At 36.4% G+C, this 18,219-nt stretch overlaps 1 protein-coding gene across 2 annotated transcripts in view; it reads left to right on the forward strand.

Moving 5' to 3' along the window:
- IGF2R (insulin like growth factor 2 receptor) overlaps nt 1-18,219 on the forward strand; it is a 253,665-nt gene that overhangs the window by 151,942 nt on the left and 83,504 nt on the right. For both annotated transcript variants that reach the window (XM_044002313.1, XM_044002312.1), the window contains exons 5-10: nt 3,213-3,345; nt 5,295-5,415; nt 7,477-7,582; nt 10,814-10,976; nt 11,207-11,384; nt 14,450-14,553. In XM_044002313.1, the coding sequence (XP_043858248.1) occupies nt 3,213-3,345; nt 5,295-5,415; nt 7,477-7,582; nt 10,814-10,976; nt 11,207-11,384; nt 14,450-14,553 (805 nt within the window). The remainder of the gene's footprint in view (nt 1-3,212; nt 3,346-5,294; nt 5,416-7,476; nt 7,583-10,813; nt 10,977-11,206; nt 11,385-14,449; nt 14,554-18,219) is intronic.

An 18,219-nucleotide genomic window follows, 5' to 3' on the forward strand; every position in this document is an offset into this window, starting at 1 on the left:
TCGATATAAGGTCTCTACCCACAGTTTAAGAAGCTAGGGTCTAGATGATGTCCTTTTCGTTTTTATTTCCCCAAGATATATATCTCAATTTCTTTTTAGTAAGAATAGCTTCACCATAGTTTAAATCCTCTAAGTAGCCTTAAGAGTTTCCTTTTTTTAAAAAAGGAATATTAGTTTTTAAATTGACTTTAAAATATTAATCTGTTTTTAGTTACTACACTAATACCATCTGAGTCACTCTTGCCAGGTACAGGAAGAAATGAAAATGTAATTGCTGATCTATTGTCAGTGAGCCTTAAAAGATCTTGTAGAAAAGAAGAAAGTACGTAGAAGAGGAGGTATAAGAGAAGGGCAAAAGCCTGATGAAGGGAAGGGAAAAGGGAAAAAGGGGGTCCTGAACATTTTAACCAAGTGAGTTTTAAGTCACTTCCTGGTAAAGTTGATAAGAAATTTTTGTGAACTTTTGGAAAAGGAAGGTCACGCAGAGCCATCATGGCTTCATCAAGAACAGGTCATGCCAGACTGACCCCTCTTCCCTTCCATCCCCCTTTTTTGACAGGAATATTTGATCAAAGTAATGCCATAGATGCTATAGATATGATTTATCTGGATTTAGCAAAACATTTAGCTGAGTCTTATGATGTCATTGTGGTCAAGGTGGGGAGATGTGTGCCAAGTAATAATATGGTTAGGCATATGGAAACTGGTTGAATGACTTTAAAGAGGTGTCTTTAATGATGTGATGTCAGTTCAGAGTAGATCTCTAATGGAGAGTTCCATTGATCAGTCCATGGCCCTATGTTGTTGAATTTTTTATGAATGATTTCTTTGAGGTATAGATGGCATATGTCACAGAGCTGGAAAGGCTAGCTAACACAGTAGATAATAAATTCAGGATCCAAAAATATTTAAGCAGCCTAGAATGGTGAGCCAGATTTAACATGGACATTTCATGGGTATAAATATAAGATAGACACTGGGATTAAAAAAAAATCAAATGCACAAATATAGGATGGGAAAGGCGTGGTGGGAGAACAGATTTGTCTGAAAAAATTCTAGGGGTTTTGGTAGACTACAAGCTGAATCAGTCAAATAAGGAGATAAGCAAAAGAGAAAAAAAAAAGATCATATATACGCCAGAATGTTTCTAGCAGTATTTCTTGTAGTATCAAAAACTTTGAAATAAAGTTAGGTACCCACTGACTTGGAAATGGCTACATTGGGGTAACATACCATAACATGTTCATTTATTCCCCAGTTGATCCATATATACTTCCTTTCCAATTTTTTTCTTCCTTAGAAAGGGTTTCAATATTTCAGTATACATGAAGCTTTTCTGTCTTAGACTTCTTTGGGATATATGTTCTATAGCAGGGCTTCTTTTTTACATGTGGTGTTTGGTTCTATATGTGGCTATAATTCTCAAGCATTAATGTGTCCAAGCTCCATTAGTGGATCTCTTATACACACACTCACACTCACAAACATATACACACATACACACGCAGTTGGTTCCTTAGTTGGCAAAGTAAAAGGCAAATTTGTGAGGTTTTTGCTTTAATGATGTGGTTCAAATGATTGCACACATCTGACCTCATGAGAAGTACAGTACTATGAAATTGTGTGACTGTATCTATGGCAAATCTAAATGAAATTTTTGAAAAAACGAGAAGAAAAGAAATTTCCTACAAGTCTAAGTTATGAAACTCAAGTATAAGTTTAAATAGTACTTGGATTTTAAAAATAGACCTACCTATGAACATAACTTTGGTTGAAAGGACAGAAAAAATGATTTTTAAAAAAAGGTGGTAATGGGAGATTGGCAGCCAGGTGGCACAGTGAATAGAGTGCCAGGCCTGGAGTCAGGGAGACCCATATTCTTGTTCAAATCTGGCCTGCGACCTTTAATAGCTGTGTGACTCTGGGCAAGTCACTTAACCCAGTTTACCTCAGTTGCCTTATCTGTAAAATGAGCTAGAAAAGGAAATGGCAAATTACTCCAGTATCTTTGCCAAGAAAACTCTAAATAGGGTCACAAAGAGTTGAATGTAACTGAAAATGACTGAATAACAACAATGGAAGATTAGACATTATGAACACAGTGAGTTGAAAGTGATTAGGATTATATACCAGCAGTTTTACTTTTACTGTCTTTAGAATTTGCATGACATGGCAGAGAATATGAATCTAATATTTATTCCTTGGAAGGGTAGGATTAAAAGGATGCTAATGCATTTCAAAAATACAGTGTCTACAAATGAAAACTTGGCATTTCGTTTCAAACCACGGTGTAATTATGGATAGATGATGGTATCTAGGTGACCCTGAGACTTTAGAAATACACAAAAACCTTCTCTAGATTTTGGAAACTTGCATTGTTTAATGAGTTTAATGACATTTTTATCAAAGTTCATCTGCTGGGAGACTCGTGAGTGGGGTTGTAAAGTTATTCCTAAGAAAAGAGAAATTAATATGGATGAGAAAAACCTATTTTCATGTCTTCAGAGTCTGGGGAAAAGCTTCTAAATATCATGGCCAAGTAGAAAGCATACAAAAACAGCTAGTTATTCACCAATTTCAAGTAAGACTTAGGTGGAAAATGTTACCCCACCCTTTGTTCTTTCTCTGTATAAGGTTAACAGAAGTGATCTTTTATATACTATGTAATATGGCATTATAGGGCCAAGCAATTTGGCACAGGGTGAAAGGGCTGGCCTTCGAGTCAGGAGTGTGTTGGTTCAGTGCCTGCCTCTGTGGGACCCTGAGCGAGCTCCTTCCCTTTTCAGTGCCCCATGGCAACTCTTTTAAGATGGTGAGATGCTATGCACGTGCTAATCTGTATTGGAAGAGGGAGTTTACTCATCCTGAATTTCCTATACCAGTGAAATGAACATACAGACACACATGCGTGCGCACCCCCCCCCCTTCTTAACAAAATTATCCCCCCTGTATTATCAGTGACCGAAAGTTCAAATGGAGTTGGTATGTACTTTTTTCTTAGACCGTTTCATTTAATTTCAGATTTGCTTGAATTCATGTACATAGTTATTATAATTACAATGTAAAGTAATATTTATGTTGATAATTGATGGGGAATCAAAGTAACCTGGATGCTGTGATATGTCAAATTCTTAATGCCAGTTTCAGAAGTGAAATATACTTGGTGCATACATGACATATGCTTATTTGCTGACCTTTTTTCTTTTTTTTAGGTGCCATGCTATGTGTTTGATCATGAGTTAAGAAAGCATGATTTGAACCCATTGATCAATACTTCTGGTAGCTACTTGGTGGATGACTCTGATCGTGATACTTCCTTGTTCATCAACATTTGTAGAGACATAGGTCTGAATCTACGTTTGTGTGTGGGGAAATCATTTTGTTGGGGATTTTCTCAAGACTCGGGTCTTGAGTTTCTGAAGCTGTTTTCTCTGCTCTGGTTTGAAATTGACTTTTATAATTAAATCCTGGCAAAACACTCTAGCATTTATCTCCTGAAAATAGGTATTTTACTCTTTCTCCATACACATAATCTAGTGATTTTCTGCCTTTTATTTCAGGCAGTACATATTCTTGATCAAATTGATCAAGCTGAAGTCTTTGTGCTTTGTTAACTTTGTGTCCAACAGTACTCCCAAGGGTAGATCTTAAATGCAAGACTAGCATTGAACCATGTTGTTGGATATTGAGCAAGAGGGAAGGGGGAATATAGAATGGAGACATAGCCCTGTTTTCTGGTAACCCCTTGAATCACTGATCCAAAGAAGGATCAAATTAGAGCTCCTAGATGTGCCCTAAGTGGGAGAAGATATGAGTAGGCATAGTCGTGCCTCCCTTGTGTTTTAGGGGAAAACCCTGGAAGAGTTTTCCATCTGCTGACCCCTGTCATGCTTCATTTTCTAGTTGCTGTGTGTGTTCTGAGACATTGTAGGAACCCTGGGATTTTTGCCAAATAATAGTTGTGAAAAGTCTTGGGCCAATTCAGTAGCTCTTAGAACAATAAAGACATAAGTTCCTAATATAGTCTTGTACGTGGTTCTATTATTATTATTTTTAAATTTAATTTTTAAAATTATTATTATTATTATTATTATTTGGTGAGGCAATTGGGGTTAAGCGACTTGCCCAGGGTCACATGGCCAATAAGTGTCAAGTGTCTGAGGCTGGATTTTAACTCAGGTCCTCCTGAATCCAGGGCTGGTGCTCTATCCACCATGCCACCTAGCTGCCCCTCTATTTTAATTCTTAAAGATGAGTGTTATGCTCTTCCACCAAGGGCAACATGGTCAGTCATTCAGGCCAAGGCTTTCTGTGGCACAGGTAGTAAGGAGAACAGTGCAAACTTCTTTCTATACCAAATAAGTCTTCAATCAGAGATGTTAGGACGGTTATATTCTGCTGGTGATCTAGTAAAAGGACCCTCTGTTGAGCTAACTGAATCCTTTTGTGTTGCGTTCTTTATTAAATTATAAACTGCAAAACAATTTTTAAAGAAAAATTGATACTTCTACCTGTAATTTTTTCATTTTTATACTTGGTATTTCAGGTTTTGGACCTAGGACCTAGAAAGAACTTTTGAAAATTAGTGTACTAATTTATTTAAACCAATCCCCCATAATTTTCCTTTTTTGGTATCAATTTATGTCAAGAGATTTAAAAAAAAATTTTGTTCCTGATGGCATCCTGTTCAACTTCATCCCTTTGGAGAAAAACAATTGTTCATAGATTGGGGATTTTTCTCAAGTGCATTGGAAGCTAAAAGTTGTTCATAATCAGCCAGTATCTTGTAAGCTATTGTGGGTAGAGTTCCTGTAGTCAGGAGGGTCTGGCTCAAAATCTGCCTCTTGACACTTATCATGGGAAAGCCAGCTAAACTCTCTAATGTTTAAGACTGTAAATCAGAGATGTTAAACACATAGCTGCAGCCACAGGTCACGTTGGGGACAGCAACACTCTGAGAGATGGAGAGTGTGGCTCTGATCATACTAAAATCTAATTGGGAAATATGGCTCTGTTTCTATTTGAATTTGACGTCCCTGCTGTAAATTATAACTGAATTATAGTCTCTCAGGGGAGAGAATTCTCACACCAAAGTCTCAGGTCCTTGATTTCTTGAAATGGGCAGAGTCGTTTACCTAAAGCTGAGTTATAGGAACAACAGGAAATTGGATGTAACAATTACAGTATGCATGAAAAAACTCCTTGATTCCCAAACTTGACTTTGTTCAGTGACCTGCTAGTTCTGTAATATAATCTGTCACTATTGATTTTTATTTTTTTTTCTTTTAAACTAGGTGGCTCAAGTCAAGACACACACTTTTGTCCCCCTGGTAGTGCGGCATGTCTGGTGAAGGGGAATCAAGGTTACGATGTTGGAAGGCCAAAAGAAGGACTAAAATTAGTGGGCAAAGACAGGTCAGTCTGCTACGACAGCAGTCTTCCCCATTGTTATTACCTGAGGAAGATCTAGGTTAATAATGCTGTCTCCATTTGAGAATGAAAATTATTGACATCGTGTTCATCTGGTGCTTAGGTCTCAGCTCCTAGAACAACTGCTATTGCGTTTAGGCTCTTCAGTGGCTGCTCTGGTGGTATTCATCTCCTGAGCTTCCTGTTGGGTTGTTTTCCCTCATTGCTGCCTGCTGCAGGAGTGATAATTTGTTGAGGTCTTAGACATTCGTGGAAGTGCTAGAGTTGTGTGGGGTTTTTGAAGCTGGGCCTTGAGTAAGTGCATGCCCCCCTCTAGGGAGAGGGCTTTTAAAAAAAGCAAACTACCAAAAAGTCATCTCCTTTTTTCCTCATTGCTTTCCTTTACTCTGTAGGAGGGAAGCACTTTTTTTTTCATAATTCAAAGCTAAGTAAGTTTAGTTTTTTGGCTCCTGCTTTCTTGTTTGTTGAATTTGTATCTCACCACCACCAATCATTTATTAAGCTCTTACTTTGTGCCAGAAACTGGGATACAGATGTTTTTAAAGAATGAAACAATATTTGCTCTCAGCAGAGGTTGGCCTGTGTTCTGTCTGGGGAAACAGTGGGTACTCACAGAAGCACGTGCAGAATAAGTATAAAAACTAAACATACAAACAAACACAAGGAAGTTGAACAGGGAGGGGCGGGGGAGAGTGCTAGCAGTCTGGGAGACTCAGTAAAAGCTTCATGTAGAAGGCAGTGTTTGAAGGGAAGGAGGGATTCTTTGAAGTGGAGGTAAGGAAAGAGTGTATTTCAGAAATGTGAGACAACCAGCACAAACACTTGGAGTAGACGATGGACTGTTATATGAGAGAAACAGAGACTGGATTGCCTAGGGCAGGAGGGACATTGATGTACAATGAGTCTAGAAATAGAAAGATAGGAGGGGCTCTAGATAGAAACTAAACAGAGGAGTTCCTATTTTATCTCAGTCAAGAGAGGAATCATTAGAGTTAATTGAGAATTAGTGTCAAAGAAGGAAAATGTTTGTAGTATTTATACTGTACTGCTTATACTGTACCTTACGAGAATGGGGTGGTGGTGTGTGAATTCTGCTGGTGATCTGATTTTTTGAAAATCTCTGAAATTCAACCCAAGTCTATGGATTGACTTTCCAGTGTATTACAAGTAGTGGACTTTCTGGAATTGGTGGTATATCAGGTATATGTTTAAAAAACAATTAAAACAGATTTGTTATTTGCTGCCATCTGTTTCTCAGATTGTTACTGAAAGGATTTCTAGAGTATTGAATAACAAAAGTTGAGGTGGAAACACAAGCTTGGGAACACATTACAAAACCGTAGGTTTCTGCCTTTTCAGATTATAAACTGTATTCAAAATCTTAAGTAGGAGGGTTCCTCGGAATATTTTCCATATTTCAAGACATTTAACTTGGATTTTTAAAATAAATCTGACCATTTAATGACTTTGTGAAATCATGTAGGGTCTTTCCCTGAATAATCCCATTGGAAAACCTAGAGCTTCTAAACCAATGATGATGAATCCAATGGTGCTGCCTTTTAGTTTTTTTTTTTAGAAAAAAAAAGAAGCAGGCAGCTTACTTTGGTCTTGTAGCCATTTTCTATTGACTTTGAAGGGGAAGTGGCAGTACAAATTACTGGCTCAAAAATGGGTTTATCTTGTTTAGATTTTTTGCTTGATTATGGGATGGGGTAGTATGCACTATAAAGGTTGAAAGTCATATAGCTGTTTCTTTTATTCTTAAGATTTCTATTATCTATGCCAGGAGGGTTACTTTTTATTTTTTAAAGAGATAATTAAATGCTCTACCCACACAGTACTTATTCAAAAGTTTCCACTGGGTTTTATTTTTTGGAAATAAAGAAAATAAATTATTTTTTTAATGTAAGTTGATCATAATTTTTTTCAATAAACTCTAACAAGGGTAAATGTGAATAAATGTTCTAGACTCTAGAGGTAAGCAGTGCTTTTTAAAATATAAATTTGACTTTTAATCTAATATCTTCTGTTTATTTTGTGTCTTAGGCTTGTCCTTAGTTATGTGAAAGAAGGTGAAGATCAGCCCACTTTCTGTAATGGTCATATTCCAGCAGTGACTATTACATTTATTTGTCCATCGGAGAGAAGAGAAGTAAGTTGTTCTGTTAAATGGCTTCTTTAATGTTCTTTAGGGGAAAGCTAGGTGGCACAGTGGATAAAGCCCTGGCCTGGATTCAGGAGGACATGAGTTCAAAATCTGGCCTCAGACACTTGACACTTACTAGCTATGTGACCCTGGGCAAGTCACTTAACTGTTATTGCCCTCCCCCCAACCCCCCAAAAGTTCTTTAGAACAGCTGCTAAATTATAATGCAGCTTAGATAGCTGGGGGGTGACTAGGTTTCTATATTATTGTACCTAAAGGGAAGAGCAGTAAAAGATTAAATTTCTACATAAGTAAGTAGGTAAAATGAGAACTGTAGTGTTAAGTTTAAACAGCAAGCCATTGCAAAGGTGCAAGCAGCTTATTGGCTGGTTTTTATTTTTATTAACTTGAGAGAGGGAATTTTAGTATGAATTGGGAAATCTTATTTGCTAGGTGCTGACTTGTACTGAATCTAATAAGGTCTTCAGCAAGGTACTGTTTATATAAGATAACAAGAATACAGTTTAATAAAGGTTGGTTTGCTGTTCACACACCCAGATTTATATATCACTTATTTTTGCCTTTTATGAAAAGTCTGAATACATTCCTTATCATTAAATGCAGCCCGCATTCTAAATACTTCATTATATCCTTATTTTCATTTTGTAGGTACAGACATAATACTGGGCTGTAAGCCCTAATCAAGTGACCTTGATTGATTGGGGGGAGGGAGTAATTTGTTTCTTTTTTAAAAGCTAAATTATAATACGGTATGAGCTGCAGCATTGGCTTGTTGTTTTGGGGAAATAGCCCATATGTAAGTTGGGAAGGGGTTCCCCTTCAAAAGATTAGCCATCAGTTGTGTTCTTGTTGGTAGTTTGTTTTTGTTCTTGTTTTTGTTACCATAAGAGCCCATCAAGGCAAATGAATAAGGTATAGAAGATTTGTCTGAGTACTCACATCCATGAAATTAACAATCTTTACAATATTAAAATACTTCCATGGCATTGTCTTTGTAAGTAACAGTAAAGTCTTCTGTGTTTAGCAAGAAGCAGTTGGTTTTTATGCTAATTCAATTTAGCAAACATTTACTATGCATCTTACATATGCAGCCTGAGTATATAATAAAGAGTGAGTAGAGGAGGCCTCACCATTTATTGGCTAGATATTTAACATATACATGTATGAATTTTATATTGGCTTCCATTGGCAATTACAGATACTAAATGTATAAAAAAGGTGTAACAAAAACAGGCATTTAAGTTGAAATCAATAAAGATGGTATTTTACATGTCTATAACATTTTCCAATTGTTAACTCATCTTCAAAATTAGTGCATATTGACTTTAATTTAGTAATGCTTGTATTGTCCTTGTTCTCTTGATCTCCTTACCATATATGCTAAGAATTTTCGTGGTTATTGTTGACTTTGACCACATAGTTCTAGTTGGTGTATTTATTGTTATTTTGATTGAACTTTCATTTGCTAGACATCTCTTCATGTAAATCTCCATATTTCTTTGAATTCTTAATATTCATTGTTACTTCTGGTGAAATAATATATTATTATAGGTATATGCTATTATTTATTCAGCCATTACTTGACACCTAGTTTATTTCCAATTTTTAAATATTATTTATTTATTTTTTAAATTAAAAAAAAAAGTTTTTTTTTAGTGAGGCAGTTGGGGTTAAGTGACTTGCCCAGAGTCACACAGCTAGTAAGTGTTAAGTGTCTGAGGCCAGATTTGAACTCAGGTACTCCTGACTCCAGGGCCGGTGCTCTATCCACTGCGCCATCTAGCTGCCTCAATTTTTTAATATTATTTTAAAAAAGAGTAACTAGGAATATTTTCATTCCAGGAAGAATTTTATTTTAAACCTCGAGTAACCTTTGGATATAATCCAACTAGTGGGATTTCTTGTGTTAAAAGTGTATACACATTTTTTAACTTTTATATTTCCATATTACTTTCCATTGTGCTTGGACTAGTTCACAACTCTTCCTGCAGTATATTTCCATGTCTGTTGTTTCAGTTTTGAATTTTGTCATTTCATTATCTTTGCCAATTTTGTGGGGTTCAGGTAGAATCTCAGGGTTATTTAATTTTAATTTCTTTTATTAGCATTCTTGAACTTTGTAGTCTGATTATTGATACTTTATAGCATCTCTTGAGACAACAGCCCATTCCATATTATTGAAGAGGTTTAATTTTAGGCTTATGATGGTTGATTCATGTTGAATATTTATATTTAGTCTAGTTCAGTGGTACTTTTAGGTGCTTTTGATACATGTTATGAAAGTTAATAGTAATTTTAAGGACTTATTTAGGTTTTGAGGTGACTAACCTTATTTGAATATTTCTTGGGGTATGTTTCCTCTGAAAGCCCACATAGGAAGTGTATAATGGGAACAAGAAACTAAGGCCTTTTGTTTTTAGAGTTACTTAAGTACCTCCTTTTTAATCTTCAGATTTGGGGTAGTGGATTTGTAGATTTAAAGAGCTAGAAGATCCCTTTGAGATAATGTAGCTCCTTCATTTTACAGATGAGAGAGTTGAGGCTCAGAGAGGATAGGTGATGTCTGGGGCAAGGGACACAGCTAATTTCTTAGGGCAAATGACTGCAGCTTTCTGGGCTTTATAGAGGTGAGGCGTCTTGCGAGTCTCTTGAGCGCAGCCTTAGCCAGTTTCAGTTAGCTTTAATTATTAATATCATTTTGGTCAGCAAAAATGCTTCCTCCACATTTCCTAGTATTTGTTCAAATGTGTTTCTATTTTTCTGTGATTATTGAATTTTCTAATACTAGCTAATGTTCTGAGGGCCATTCATATGTGCACATTTATATGTGACCCATGTCTGGTTTAAATTCTTATCTCCCCAAATGAGTATCAGAAGTAATCCACTTTAAATTTTTAGTAGGTCATCTCTAATGCAAAGCTTGTTTATGTAGTACAAGGTACTTTCTCATAATTTGCTCATTTCCTGGAAAGTTGTATAGAAATTGAATTGTTACTGAGTCAACATTTTAAATGCAGTTGGGGAGATGAGTATTTGGGTAGTCCTCCTGTAAAGTGAGCTATCTATCTTCAAATTAATCTTGTATGTTTGGCCTTTTGTCTGTTGAGCTCTCTGAGAACCAAGCAGATCTCCCATTTTGGCCTCTGGTGTGCTCATCAAACATGGATGGAGTTTTGTGCTTTGAAATAACTGTTCTTTTCTATTTGGTTTTACTAGGGCACAGTTCCTAAACTTACTGCCAAATCCAATTGCCGATATGAAATTGAATGGGTCACAGAGTATGCTTGCCACAGAGATTATTTAGAAAGTAAGAACTGTATTTTGAATAATGAGCAACATGATATCTCCATTGACCTTAACCCTCTCTCCCAGAAAAAAGGTATGTGTATCATGCTCTCTCCCTTACGCTCTCTTCTTGTTTATTAATAAGAAAAATTTCCTGGAAAGTTGTATAATCATCAGGCATATCATCTCAAGCTTAGTTTGGGACTAAAATGAGAAATTTTGAATGAAATGAAGTAAGGAGAAAAACGTTTCTTTCTGATCCTTAGTGATGTAAGAGAACTCTTATTTGGAACTAAATGTGTTTTGTTTTGGTTTCATTTTTAGCTTATGAATCACCATACTATGCTACAGATGGAAAAGAATATTTTTATTATATGAACGTATGTAGAGGGACTGAAGCCCAGGTTTGCAAAAGTAAGAGAGGAGCTGCTGTTTGCCAGGTGAAGAAGGAGGATCCAGGACAAGTCAAAGTAGCAGGAAAATACCAGAACCAGACCCTCCGGTATGTTACCATGGCTTCTGTGCAATGCTGAATCTTCTTATTTGCTTTAAAAAAAAAAAATCTAAGAACCTTATTCTTTCTCCCGGTCTCCCTCCTCCCCAAGCCTATAAAGTAGACAGAAAAGTGACCTTAAGCCTGCTTTCTTGCTACAACTTGGTTTGTGGTTTTTCTAGGACCATCTTGATATCAAATCACCCAGACAATTAAATCCTCTTCAGTTGGGATTCTATCTTTGTAGTATGGTTGAGTGATTATGTGCTAAAATTGTAAATGTCATTTCTATAGAAGTCACACAAATATTAATTACATTATTATGTAGCTTATATTACATTAGTAATATAATATATCAGTACATTCAAATCTGTGGGTTTTTTGTGAGCTGTCTTGGATTTTTTGTGACAGCTTTAATGTCTGATGACACTGAATTACAAGATGTGAAGAAAGCTTGCAAATAAATACAGGGAAAGTATAACTTCTCAAAGGTAGCTTCAGTGCAGCTTTTCACATTTAAACGAGTCCTTTTTTACTTTAAAAAATATTGTGGACCTGTGTGATTATGTGAGAATAAGTTCCAACTTTTACCACTCTAGCTAATTTTCCAACATTAATTTGACCATGTAACACTTTTAGGTTTGAAATATATTTATAGAGTTCATAAGTGCTGGTCTAGTGACCTAGCATATTTGGGAGCGTCAAATGTCATTATTAAAGCATATTAGGGAAACATGGGAACAAAATAAAGGAAATTAAGCCAGTTTTCATAATTGCCACATGCAGTTTCCATGCATCAGTTGTCACAACCCTGAGCTGCCATGACTTAGGGAAGTGTAGCCCTAGTGACTCATTTCAGATTTTAGGAAAGCAAAGACTTTAATGCTGCTCATGCTTGGCCATACTGAGACTGAATCAGTTCTCATGTGTATAGTATGGAAGCAACCTGCTTGTCTGTGAGATCCTCCCCTTCCCTGGGCAGTGAGGGTTAGGTGACTTGCCCAAGGTCACACAGCTAGTAAGTGTCAAGTGTCTTGAGATGGGATTTGAACTCAGCTCCTCCTGAATCCAGGGCTGGTGCTTTATCACTGCGCCACCTAGCTGCCTTCAGATTCTTTTCTTAAATTTGACCACACATTCTTTGACTTATGCCAAGACCTTTGTCTTGTCTGAAGTCATTATCACAGTTTCTTGTATTGGCCCTTTGGCAGGGTGCTAGGAGGTGTTCACCTCTATGCCTCACTCTGAGCAACTTGTGTTCTATAATGAAAGGAAGAAATGAAAAGCCATTCTCTTTGTTTATTCTCTTACCCTCCAACCTTATTTATACTCTACTGCTGGAGAAGTCTTGAGTCTTCCTTTCTGATCTATTGGAAGACAAGACAGGTCAGCAAGCACTTACTGAATACAAGGCACTGTGCCAAGCACTGGGCATTCCAAGAAAGGCAAAGATCTCAACAGGTTAGAGAATAATGATCTGGATCAATTCAGGTGAAGTTTAACAGGGATAAACTTAAAGTCTTATAAGTAAGTTTTTAAAAAAAGTCATTGTTACAAGTATGTCAGGAGAGACACGATTGGGTACTACTTCCTCAGAAAAAGGTCTGGGTGTTTTACCGGACTGCATGCTCAGTGTGAGTCATCACTTTGCTGTGGGGCCAACAAAACCAATACAATATTAAAAGAAAAGCATATTGTCCAGGATTAGGAAAGCATTGTAGTTTGTCTTCAGGAGACTGTGTTTGATGGATAGTCTCAGTTCTAGGCAACACATTTTAAAGGAAGGATGTTGATAAGCTGGAGGGTGTCCTGAGGAAGACAGCCAACCTGGTGAAGTCCTTGATTATGAGATATAAAGATTAGTTGGAGGAACAAGCTGTGTTTAACTGGAGGAGAGAAAACTCATTGTGAGGGAGAGGGAATGGGAACAATATAATAGCTATCTTTCAATGTTTCTAAGGCTGTTAAGTAAAGGAAATATTATTAGGTTAGTTCTCTTGGCAGTAGAGGGAAGAACTAAAAGTTTGGGTGGAAGTTTCAAGGAGGCAAATTTAGACTTGATGTAGGAGAAAAATTTCTCTCTTTTTAAATCATAAAAGTATTTTATTTTCTAGTTACAGATCATTTTCAACACTTGTTTTTATAAGATTTATAGTTCCAAGTTTTTCTCCCTCCTTCCCCTTCCCCTCCCCAAAGACAGAAAGCAATTCGATATAGGTTATATATGTACAATGACATTAAACACATTTCTGCATAAGTCATGTTGTGAAAGGGCAAAACCTCAAAAAAGAAAAAGAAAAAAAAAATCCCAGTATAGTTCAATCTGCATCCAGATTCCAGAGTTCTTTTTTCTGGATGTGGAGACCATTTTCCATCATGAGTCCTTTGGAATTATTTATCATTGTATTACTGAGAAGAGTTAAGTCTATCACAGTTGATCATCACAGTGTTGTTGATACTGTATACGGTGTAAGAGAAACATTTCTTAATATGTATAGTTCTCAAAATGGAATGGCTTATCTCAGGAGGTAGTTGACTGCTTGTTACTTAAAGGCCTTCAAACAAGGGTTGAATGACTACTTTTAGGGTATATTATGGACTAGATCTTTGATTATTGATTTTACTAGATAACTTGTGAGTTCTCACCAATTTTGAGAGTCTGTGATTCCTTTCTTTTCTTGTCCCCTAGAAACAATCACTGGCACCACAATCTTTTCTACAATACTAGAGTTTCATAGGACGTTGCTTTGGAAACTTCTGTTGTTGACTCTATTTTCACATCTGTTATGTTTTCATCTTAGGCATTTTCTCACATACTAAACCCAGAAGTTTTATTTAAAAATGTTCTAGCTCTTGAGGCAAAATATCTTTGATTTATTTTTGTTTGTTTTCTATCTAATTCTTAACCCAGGCTAAAATAATTGAAAAGACTTGATTTACTTAATACCCATTTCCTTTGAAAAATTTCAGTCACTCAATAGCTTGCTGTCTTACTGGAAGACTGAGAAGTTCTTTGTGTGTCAAAAATCAGTGGGGGTAGGATTGTCAAATGTATTTATGTTACTGAACTCTAGATACTCTGATGGAGACCTTACCTTAATCTATCCTGGTGGAGATGCATGTGGATCAGGCTTTCAGCGAATGACAGTCATCAACTTTGAATGCAACAAAACAGCAGGTAAGATTATATTCATAAATATTTATATTTATTATATGTTTAATATGTTGTTTATATATTGTATTTACTATATTAGTGTATTTACTATATTAATGCAATATATTAAATCTATTTAATAGACTTCCTGAATTTAAATTTATGATCTTGTGTTAAAAGGAAAGAGCTTAATGGAATGGTAACCTTTCTTTGGGAACGAGGCAGTCCCTTTTCACTATGGCAAGATAACCTTCCACTACCTAGGGGTAGGAGTGTTTCTCTAGGCATTCTTCTGTGGCCCTGAACTTCCATGGCTGCTGTGCCAGCAGCTTATTAGAAATTGTTGTTTCACTTTCATTTTGTTCTGCATTCGTGTGATAGATAGGAAAGTGAATCCTACTGTCTTTACCTTGAAATCCTCATCATCATTCAAAGCTCATTTCAAATACTTCTTCTACTAAGCCTGTCCTGGTGTTAATGAGGTGATAGTGATTTTTTTCACTTCATCAGAACTCAGCTCTTATCTATATAGTTTTTTTCTCCCCTTCATTTAATAGTTAGCATAGTGCCTGTAAGGGGCTAAAATTCTAGTCACTTCCTGACATCAAAGAAAAGCCACATGTCTTGCCTTCAGGCGTCTTCTCCTCATGGCGGAGCTTTCCTGCAGTAAGTCTCCAGCAGGTGGCATCATTCCAATCATTACATGCCTTTTACATGGAAGACATTTAACACTGACACTTAATGTTGAATAAGTAAATGTTTTATTCCATTATATGATTTTTCAAAAATTAAAAATTACCTTTATAGGTTAATTCAAGCACTTAGGTCATACAACGGTTTGAATATTGGACTTGGAGTCAGGAAAATGTGATACTTATTAGCTATGGCACCCTGGATTAGGCAGATCTCTTTTTACCTTGGTTTCCTCATCTGTAAAATGTGATGATAATAAGCACCTTCCTCCCAAGGTGGCCGTGAAGACAAATGAGATATTTGTAAAGCATTTGCAAAGCATCATATGCGCAGTATGAATTTCTGTAGTCATTGGCATGATCATCATCCTCCCAAATGTAGAAATAAATGTATAAACACTCCATGCATAGAAAGTAACTTGAAGGAAACTTGAATGTCAAAGGACTCTAGGAAGATATTAGATGGCCAAATATTTTTTCTGAACTTACTCTAACGTGTATGTCATCAGAGTATATAATGCACACCTTATTTATGCAGTTTTCCCCTCTGGGCAAAATGTTTCCTTCAAGATCTAAGAAGCTAATTACATCATTGAGGAATAGTATATAACAAAAACCAGGCTCATTGGTCTATGTGTCTTAAGTGATCTAATAGGATTTTAAATTTAATAATGAGACATTTGTTTAATGTTTTTTCCATAGGCTTTTTAGCTCAACTACTATCTGGGTTTTTAACAAAACAATACATCTATTTATGGTAATTTTAATAATCTTGCTCTAGCATTTGAAGGTTTTCAAAGTGCTTTCTTCACAACTATCCTGTGAGGTTGGTGGTGTGAGGATTATTATACCCATTTTTTAGAGCTGAGGAAACCAAAGCTCAGAAAAGTCACTTGTCTCTTGTTGGATGTCTGTACTAAGTATCTGCAGCAGTATTTGGACCCCAGACAGTACTCTGAGGTCCAGCATTCTTTCCTCTGTGGCACATTGCCTTATGTGCCTTGTATGTTATGTCCACAGGAAATGAGCCTCTTGGTAAATTGACATTTCTAGGGCAGCTGGGTGGCGCAGTGGATAAAGCACCAGCCCTGGATTCAGGAAGACCTGAGTTCAAGTCTGGCCTCAGACACTTGACACTTACCAACTGTGTGACCCTCATTGCCCTGCCTCCCCAAAATGGACATTTCTGCATTGTCTTATTAGAGGAGGTACAGCGCAAGTTCAGGCCGAGCCTTTGTTGATTTTCATGCAGCTCCTCTTGTGCCTCCTATAATTAGGGAAGGCTTTTTGAAATTGGATGGGATGTGGCATTTTAAAAAGCCACAAATATCCTTTCTGTAATACAGCAGCTTACCTTTCCTATGGAGTTCATGTATGACATTTCCTGTAGAAATCTGTTCTGTGTTTAGATTTCAAGTAAAGAATAAGATATTTTGCATATCAGTCTTGAGGTAAGAGGCCTGTGTGAGTAACATGGCTGAGGAAGTGAGACCTATATTTCTGGCCATATGCAGTTAAGAAGAATTTGTTGTCTAGTGAGGTCAGGCTTAAATTTACAGTAAAGCTCTTGATGAAAGTATCCTTGGCTGAGAGGTCTAATTTAATGTTACTTTTTTCAGTCAGTACCACCACTACCATGTACTACCATGTAATTATCTGTAGGCTTTTATAGTTTACATGAACCCATTGTCAAGTGTAATACAACAAAAAATAAATGCCTATAATGTTAAATATAAATGTATAAATATTAATTGGCTATAATTAGCTAAGCTCTGTGTTTCCTAAGTAATGTATCTCTTTTTAGGATGTCCAATCTCTTGTTATATTTGCTATCTTTTCCATGTGATACTCTTTTTACCTCCTTTACACCTTTTCATACTATATATCTACTTACCTGTCTGGTCTGTTCTTTATACTGTTTTACAACAATATCCCCCTCTTTCTTTCATGTCTTTAAAGGGTTGCCTTTGGGAACCCACATATGACCAGTATTTAAATGCTTCATACTTTACTGTTTGTTTTTATTGCTAAAATACCCTTTTCCCTCCCTTTGTTTGAGATCTTTCCCCTAATTTCAATGTAAACTTCCTAGGCCAGAGTTATCTTTCTTTTTCTGTGCTGCCTTCCAAAACCCTCACTACCTTCCCAACCTTAAAGGGAGTAATTATGGGAGATGACTTGAGGAAAGAGTGAAGGACGTGAAAAATAAACATAGAGGAAGTCGAATATGGTTCACTTAAGGGGAAAAGGAAAAATCTTACATGATTTATTTATTAGAATTCATATAGCAGAGGGCAGCTAGGTGGCGCAGTGGATAAAGCACCGGCCCTGGATTCAGGAGGACCTGAGTTCAAATCCGGCCTCAGACACGACACTTACTAGCTGTGTGACCCTGGTCAAGTCACTTAACCCTCATTGCCTCCCTTCTCCCCCCAAAACAAAACAAAACAAAACAAAACAAAAAACACCAAAAAACCAAACGAATTCATAGCAAGAGTAAATCACACCAGAGAAAAATAACAAATTATCATAAGTTAATATGAAATTAGTTGAAAGTATCTTGGTAGAGAAGAAATTAGTTTAGAAACAAAATAAAAATAGCAAGAAATAAATCCTATCTATGGAGAAGTATCAACAGTAGGGTCCCTTAGTGATCAGTACTCAAGTTCTCATTTAACATTTTTGTAAATCATTTGAAAGAGAATCTTATGTGGTAAAAAATGTTAATTTGGCAATGACACTAAGCTTTTCCAAATTAGTAAAATGCCAGTCCAGTGTTTGCAAATTTGAGGAAGATTTCACAAGGCCTTCTATGTTAATAAAGATGTATCAGATAAACATTATAGGCAAAGATAATATTTATAGAGAAAAAAAGTGTGTATGTATACATTCATTCATTCATTGTTATATTTGAGTTCCAAGCTGTTTCCCTCCCAACCCCGACTAGTGAATGCTCCTCCCCCTCTGTCTCTCACACACTGTCACTTTCTTACTCTCT

The sequence above is a fragment of the Dromiciops gliroides genome, chromosome 4, assembly GCF_019393635.1.
Source record: "Dromiciops gliroides isolate mDroGli1 chromosome 4, mDroGli1.pri, whole genome shotgun sequence".
Taxonomy (NCBI): Eukaryota; Metazoa; Chordata; class Mammalia; order Microbiotheria; family Microbiotheriidae; genus Dromiciops; species Dromiciops gliroides.